Below are 7,510 nucleotides of genomic sequence, written 5' to 3' on the forward strand. Positions count from 1 at the left end.
CTGGTCTCCCTGAGGTCAGTGATTGTTTCAGCAAAAAATAAAAGCAGACGTCACACAGATGTGTGCATGTAGCCTAATGGACGGTACTAGACACAACTTCATGATCGCTCGCCATCTCATTACAGTTACCTTTTGATTGCATAACAAGATATAAAACAACCAGCATATGTGATCTGTGAAGAGTATACAAGTTATAAATTTTTTCAAAACATACTTCCCATTCCTTTCCCCCACCCCCATCCCTCTGTAAAGCACGTATACAACTATTTAAATAAAAGTACCCAGTAATGCAGCATTGATCTTCTGAGGTCAGCACCTCTCCGCCCAGGGATTCCATGTTGTTTGAAAGGTACCAACCTTTTTCCTTTTAGCGTATATACTCTTTTCTATACCCATAATATAGTCAGACTGCCTATAGAACTCCCGCATTGTCGGTGGTTCTTCACTTATCCAACATCTGCAATCAGTTTCCTCGCAACATATAATCTAGCTATTGCTAGTTTATGATAATTCGATACCCCGATCTCCTCTACATACCCCAAGATACACGCCAGAGGCTCCCTTTCAATTCTACAATTATATACCCTTCCAATTGCAGTCGTCACTTCCACCCAAAAAGTGTTTAATTTTGGACATTGCCACAGCATGTGTATAATCCCAGCCCCTTCGGTCCGATATCTCTGGCATTCGAAAGTTGGTCTCAACCCGGCCTTGTATAGCCTATCTGAAGTCCTATACACTCTATGGAGCACATATAACTGAGACAGTCTGGCCGGTTCGCTCAGTGATAACTTGGGTACATATTCCATTATTATTTCCCATTTATCCTCCTCTATCTCTCCCACCTCTCTCTCCCATTTCTCTTTTGCTTTAATTGGATATCTTTGTAGGAAGGCAAACAGTAGGTCCCTGTATATCTTTGAAACAACGCCTCTCGTCCCCCCTTTTGCACAGACAGTTTACCAGAATATCAGCCTGAACCTTCATATTAACGGTTTTACTCTGAGTCCTGTAAGCGTGGTGGAACTGCCTATACTGAAACCTACAGACCTCTGGCAACCCGTAAACCTCCTGCATTCTCTCAAAGGGTAACAACTAATGCCCATCCTGAACCTGGCTGATGTAACATATTCCCAAACCCTTCCAAATTTTAAAGTCCCCCATTTTAACAAACACCGGTAAATTATAATTTTGCCATATTGGAGAGAAGTCAGTTAGATATTCCACCCCTCTAATCTTCTTAATTTCCTCCCACATCTTATGAATGAGTAAACAAGTGGGGTAGACCCGACCAACCTTCCTAAAGCTTCCTGCTTCCAGGCCCTGGATCAGTGGACTCCTATCTAAAACATGCGCCAAAACCCTTTGTGATGACCCTATATTATCACTTTCTTTCCAGCCCCTTATATGTTGACCCTGCACAGCTAAATAGTAAATCCAAGGGTTCGGAAGTGCCAAGCCCCCTTCATCCCTAGGTCTCTGCAGAATTTCCAGTCGAAGCCTTGCCTGTTTTTTTCCCCCAAACCAGCTCTCTGAAAAGGGAACCAATGGTACGGAACCACCTCCTGGGTATCCAGATAGGGGTATTATGAGCAGGACTTTAACAAGTACCATTCAGTTGTATTGGTATAATCACAGAAATGTCGGCAACAATTCTACATTCTCTGAACTGCAAGGCAAAAATAGGACTACGGAAAGCTCTGCTCACATCCGTGTTGTGGCTTTGCCACGGTGGCACTGTTTTAATAGGGAAAGTAGCACTGCATGCATTGCCAATTCTCTTGATAAAGGCTCCAGACTTAAAGAGGTTGTCACACACGCTTTAATCCTCAATAGATATTAGAATAATAATAACTTCCACAATTGGATGTGATTAAATAAAATGTTCCTGTGCGGAGATAATCTTATAAATGTGCCCCTGCTGTGTACTGTGTAATGGCTGTGTCTGACCATACGGGGACATGGTCTGATCATACCACAGCACCTGGGCGGGGGGGGGGGGAAGCAAAAGAGAGGATAGAGACTGGACAGCAGGATTACAGCTGATTCTTTTTGTGATGTTTAAAAACAGGCAGAAAAAACGTTTTACAATATTTTACTTCAATGAAAGAATTAGCGTTGATCCCATGTTGTAAAGTTTATAGTCCCCCTTCCCACCCCGGAGCTGTGGTATGATCAGACCATGTCCCTGCCATTACACAGTACACAGCAGGGGCACATTTACAGTTGTGGCCAAAAGTATTGACACCCCTGCAATTCTGTCAGATAATACTCAGTTTCTTCCTGAAAATGATTGCAATCACAAATTTTTTGGTATTATTATCTTCATTTAATTTGTCTTAAATGAAAAAACACAAAAGAGAATGAAGCAAAAAGCAAAACATTGATCATTTCACACAACTCCAAAAATGGGCCAGACAAAAGTATTGGCACCCTCAGCCTAATACTTGGTTGCACAACCTTTAGCCAAAATAACTGCGACCAACCGCTTCGGGTAACCATCAATGAGTTTCTTACAATGCTCTGCTGGAATTTTAGACCATTCTTCTTTGGCAAACTGCTCCAGGTCCCTGATATTAGAAGGGTGCCTTCTCCAAACTGCCATTTTTAGATCTCTCCACAGGTGTTCTATGGGATTCAGGTCTGGACTCATTGCTGGCCACCTTAGAAGTCTCACTGGCTTTCTCTCAAACCATTTTCTAGTGCTTTTTGAAGTGTGTTTTGGGTCATTGTCCTGCTGGAAGACCCATGACCTCTGAGGGAGACCCAGCTTTCTCACACTGGGCCCTACATTATGCTGCAAAATTTGTTGGTAGTCTTCAGACTTCATAATGCCATGCACACGGTCAAGCAGTCCAGTGCCAGAGGCAGCAAAGCAACCCCAAAACATCAGGGAACCTCCGCCATGTTTGACTGTAGGGACCGTGTTTTTTTCTTTGAATGCCTCTTTTTCTCCTGTAAACTCTATGTTGATGCATTTGCCCAAAAAGCTCTACTTTTGTCTCATCTGACCAGAGAACATTCTTCCAAAACGTTTTAGGCTTTTTCAGGTAAGTTTTGGCAAACGCCAGCCTGGTTTTTTATGTCTCGGGGTAAGAAGTGGGGTCTTCCTGGGTCTCCTACCATACAGTCCCTTTTCATTCAGACGCCGACGGATAGTACGGGTTGACACTGTTGTACCCTCGGACTGCAGGGAAGCTTGAACTTGTTTGGATGTTAGTCGAAGTTCTTTATCCAACATCCACACAATCTTGCATTGAAATCTCTTGTCAATTTTTCTTTTCCGGCCACATCTAGGGAGGTTAGCCACAGTGCCATGGGCTTTAAACTTCTTGATGACACTGCGCACGGTAGACACAGGAACATTCAGGTGTTTGGAGATGGACTTGTAGCCTTGAGATTACTCATGCTTCCTCACAATTTGGTTTCTCAAGTCCTCAGACAGTTCTTTGGTCTTCTTTCTTTTCTCCATGCTCAATGTGGTACACACAAGGACACAGGACAGAGGTTGAGTCAACTTTAATCCATGTCAACTGGCTGCAAGTGTGATTTAGCTATTGCCAACACCTGTTAGGTGTCACAGGTAAGTTACAGGTGCTGTTAATTACACAAATTAGAGAATCGTCACATGATTTTTCGAACAGTGCCAATACTTTTGTCCACCCTCTATTTTATGTTTGGTGTGGAATTATATCCAATTTGCCTTTAGGACAATTCTTTTTGTGTTTTTTCATTTAAGACAAATTAAATGAAGATAATAATAACAAAGAATTTGTGTTTGCAATAATTTTCAGGAAGAAACTGAGTATTATCTGACAAAATTGCAGGGGTGTCAATACTTTTGGCCACAACTGTATAAGATTATCTCAGCACAGGAACATTCCAATTGTGGAACTTATTACTATTCCAAAATCTATTGATTCAAATGAGCTTTTGCTTGTTGGAAAACCCCTTTAAAATCACTACACACATTTATGGCCTGTTGACCAACTGGCTCTTCAATACACAAGAGTGCTCATTTGGGAGAGTGCTCGTTTTGGCCATGAGAGTGTGGCTGCCAGACACATCAGCAGCTGATCTCCAAGAGTCAATATGATCGGCAGGCAGAAATGAGACGTGACTGCTATTTCTCAGGTTATAAATTGTCTGGGGCTCCCATACACACATAGTCAGCTGAATTTGTTGATATCAGTGGAATAAGCTAACAGATTAATGTGTATTGGGCTTAGAAGTTGCTTTAAGTCGATATATTCTCTGTTCCATTAACTTTTTCCTACATCTACAGCTTAGATAACAGCTCCAGTAACTTAGTAAATCGTTATGCTTTACTAGTAGTTAGTAAATGCTAACAATAAGCGAATTACTGGTTTCCCATATATATTTACTACGAGGTTTTTATGCTTAAAAGGTGTCTGATTCATTAAAGGGCATGTGTATGAATGTGAGAAGCAAATTGAAAGTGAAATGGTTAGCATTTGAAAAAGAACACTGGCTCAATATTTTGTTATGTTAGCAAACAAAAAACAAAACAAAACACAGAAATAACCCACTAAAACAAATGAGTAAAGCTCATGCTATGGCTTAAATAAAACACATGGAGAAAAAGCATGGGAGCCAAAACCAACAGTACTTTCTACAATTATTTTTCATTTATCTGAGGTTGACACTGAAAAGGGCATTCATCATTTCCGCAAACTTCTGACATTCATACATTTTTAGATGTTAAGGTTAAGGGCGCTGAGGCCCATGGATCACCAAGATGAATGGCAGAGAGATCAGCCACGCAGGGTCCCCTTTGTTACTGTGCATCATTAGGCCACGTTCACACGTTCAGTATTTGGTCACTATTTTACATCAGTCTTTGTAAGCTAAAACCAGGCGTGGATTGATTAATACAGAAATGGTGATGTGTTTCTAGACTTTTTCTTCAATTGTAAGCAGGAGTGGAACAAATACTGATGTAAAACACTGACCAAATACTGAACGTGTGAATGTGGCCTAAGACAGCAGAATAATGGGTATGAAGATTTCATAGGAATAAAGAGGCACAATAATCACTCCAGTGCTTTTACCTTTGTTTTTGTGAGCAGTAGAAATCAAATCCAAAGAGACTACACCTCTAACATATCAGAAGTTTGTTAAAATGAGAAGTCCTGTTTAGGAGAACATCAAAGGTTTAAAAGTAAGGTATCTCATTTAAAAAAAGTATTGAAATAGGGCCAGAATAGAAAACAGAGTAAAAGTAATATCACAGAAATCGAGGAACATCTAGAGTCTGAACATTACAAAGGTGGGGTAGGTTTCAAATTTATAATAAGAAGTCATACTAGACACTGTACCTTTGAAGATGTTCTGATGGAGAAAATTCCCTTTATTAGATGTGGGAGGGGCAAGGCCTATTTTTTTACCAGTACTGTTGGCATTGGCTGCAGTTGGCTGGAATGAGTTTGAAAGAAAGATACCATCGGACACAGGACGAGGTTGCCGTGCAGCAGGCAGCTGTGGATTAGATAAAGCTAGGAGGTCACCATAAGACTTGCGAGTACAGGAGTGCTTATCCTGACCTGCTAGGTTTGAGTCTTCCTCATCATCAGTATATGCAACAAACTTGGCAGTGTAAACAGTGTCAGGTGAGAGGGCCTGTGTTTTGAGGTAGGACGTGTTTCGTTGAGGAGGGAGAGGAGGAGCATTAGACAGTAGCGGTGGGTATGGGTGATCATATTCTTGTGGGAGTGGAGGTCTGTACAGACCAGGCTCTTCAGGCTCTAGCAATCTTCGCTCTGCTTCTTCATGCTGCCTGCGCCTCTCTGCTTCCAAGCGATTATAATACTCTTCCTCCTGCCTCCTCTGATATAATATAAAAAAAAGGCAATTAAACACAATATAACAGACAAAATACACATATACTAAAAGGAAACACTGAAAACACTGCCAAATCAAACTTTTTTGTTTTTTGCTGCTAAGCGTAGGGTGTGTGCACATTGAAGTTTTTGCTTTAGGCCGGGGTCAGACTTGCGAGTGTGATGTGAGAAACTCGCGTGAGTCTCTCAATACCGGGCACTGCCACAGGAACTCTGAGTGTGCGGCTGCATAGAAATACATGCAGCCGCAAACTCCAGTCCCGAGCGCCGACGGCAGTGCTGGGTATTGATGTGCGAGCTTCTCGCATCATACCCACAAGTCTGACCCTGGCCTTAGGAAGCTGGTTCAGGTAAACATCAGCAATGTTTTCCCGAATTATCATCTTTGGCGTCTTTAATGTCATCTTTGCTGCATCCTTGCCACCAAAGTCTCTCTTTTATTCACTATATATAAAATAGTGAGTGGCTTCTAAGCAAAGCCTCAAGCGGTGAAAAGAAGGTGAAAAAGACTCAAGATATGCACAGCAAGTCTTTTTGAGATTGCTGTGCATATGTTTATTCTTTTTTGAGGTTTATTGAGCACTTTTTCAGGTGGGTTCCAGGAGTAATGAGCTCGAAAAAGACACCGTGTGGACACACCCAAAATATTACACTAGGGCAGATACAAAGCTGCAGATTTCAAAAATGCACTTGTTCTGCTTTAGCAAAGCTGTGTTATTTATACAGGGACCAGAAGTGCCCTGGATGATGAATTAAAATTAACTTAACAAATAACTGGTTAAATCTGATTTATTTATATTGCTCAAACAGATTTTTACAGGCTTGAAAAAAATTGTTAAATTATATAGAAAAGGAATTACTGGTCCCATAAATTTGATACTAATAAACTCACCTTAGGGAAAAAAGTAGCACTTTTATGAAGGTTTAAATACATTAGTTGCATCCTACTTTGGCAGAAATCATTAACAGGCATGTATAATAATTAGAGGCAACTCTGTCAATCTGGGTGTTAGAAAACAAAAAACTCGATTCATCAAGAATTTTTTGCACACCAGCCTTGATGGAGAAAGAAGTGCACGCAACTCCTAGTGGACTTGGAAAACCTTACAGCTGCCGTGTGCCACCACAAGAAATGTACTCAACTCAAGTCATAATTTATGCTACTTTTGTGCCATAATTCTGATGAGTTTGCCATCCATGCTCAACTACTCCCATCCCAGCTAAGCTCTGGACACCATCAAAAATTTGGAGGAGCTTGACAGGAGTAGCTCAAAAACACCAAACATTACACAATTTTTGCACAACTGCATTGATGTCACACTAGGCACACTAGAAGAGGCATCAGGGATAGAGGTAGGCAGGCTGAGGGGGTTTGTTTCCACAGCGATTGACTACAGACGTGGCCATTGGAATCCTGCAAATCTTAAGTCCAAAAGTGGGCATTATGACAATGAGGCACAAGGAGGATTAATACTATAAGGGTATATTCACACTGAGCATCTTTTTTCTACAGCAAAACCAGATTTCTTGGCAGGAAAGAATCTGCGGCAAAAAGCAGGTTTAGGTGCATTTTTGTTGCGTTTTTGCATTTTTTTGGTGAGTTTTTCGTTGCGGTTTTGGGGTGGGTTTTTGGTGCGTTTTTTGGGCTA

The 7,510-nt window shown here is 41.2% G+C and overlaps 1 protein-coding gene across 20 annotated transcripts in view; it reads right to left on the reverse strand.

Annotated features, from left to right (window-relative positions):
• Nucleotides 1–7,510, reverse strand: part of AFDN (afadin, adherens junction formation factor) — a 647,761-nt gene that overhangs the window by 20,141 nt on the left and 620,110 nt on the right. For 10 of the 20 annotated variants that reach the window (XM_073551829.1, XM_073551831.1, XM_073551836.1 and 7 more), the window contains one exon: nt 5,565–5,847. The exons of 1 other annotated variant lie outside the window; for it this stretch is intronic. In XM_073551829.1, the coding sequence (XP_073407930.1) occupies nt 5,565–5,847 (283 nt within the window). Of the gene's footprint in view, nt 1–5,339; nt 5,848–7,510 lie in introns of all 20 variants that reach the window. 9 more of the 20 variants (XM_073551822.1, XM_073551823.1, XM_073551821.1 and 6 more) reach the window with 1 other exon arrangement.

Source organism: Dendrobates tinctorius, unplaced genomic scaffold (assembly GCF_039654945.1).
Source record: "Dendrobates tinctorius isolate UK_male_01 unplaced genomic scaffold, ASM3965494v1 ptg000181l, whole genome shotgun sequence".
NCBI lineage: Eukaryota > Metazoa > Chordata > Amphibia > Anura > Dendrobatidae > Dendrobates > Dendrobates tinctorius.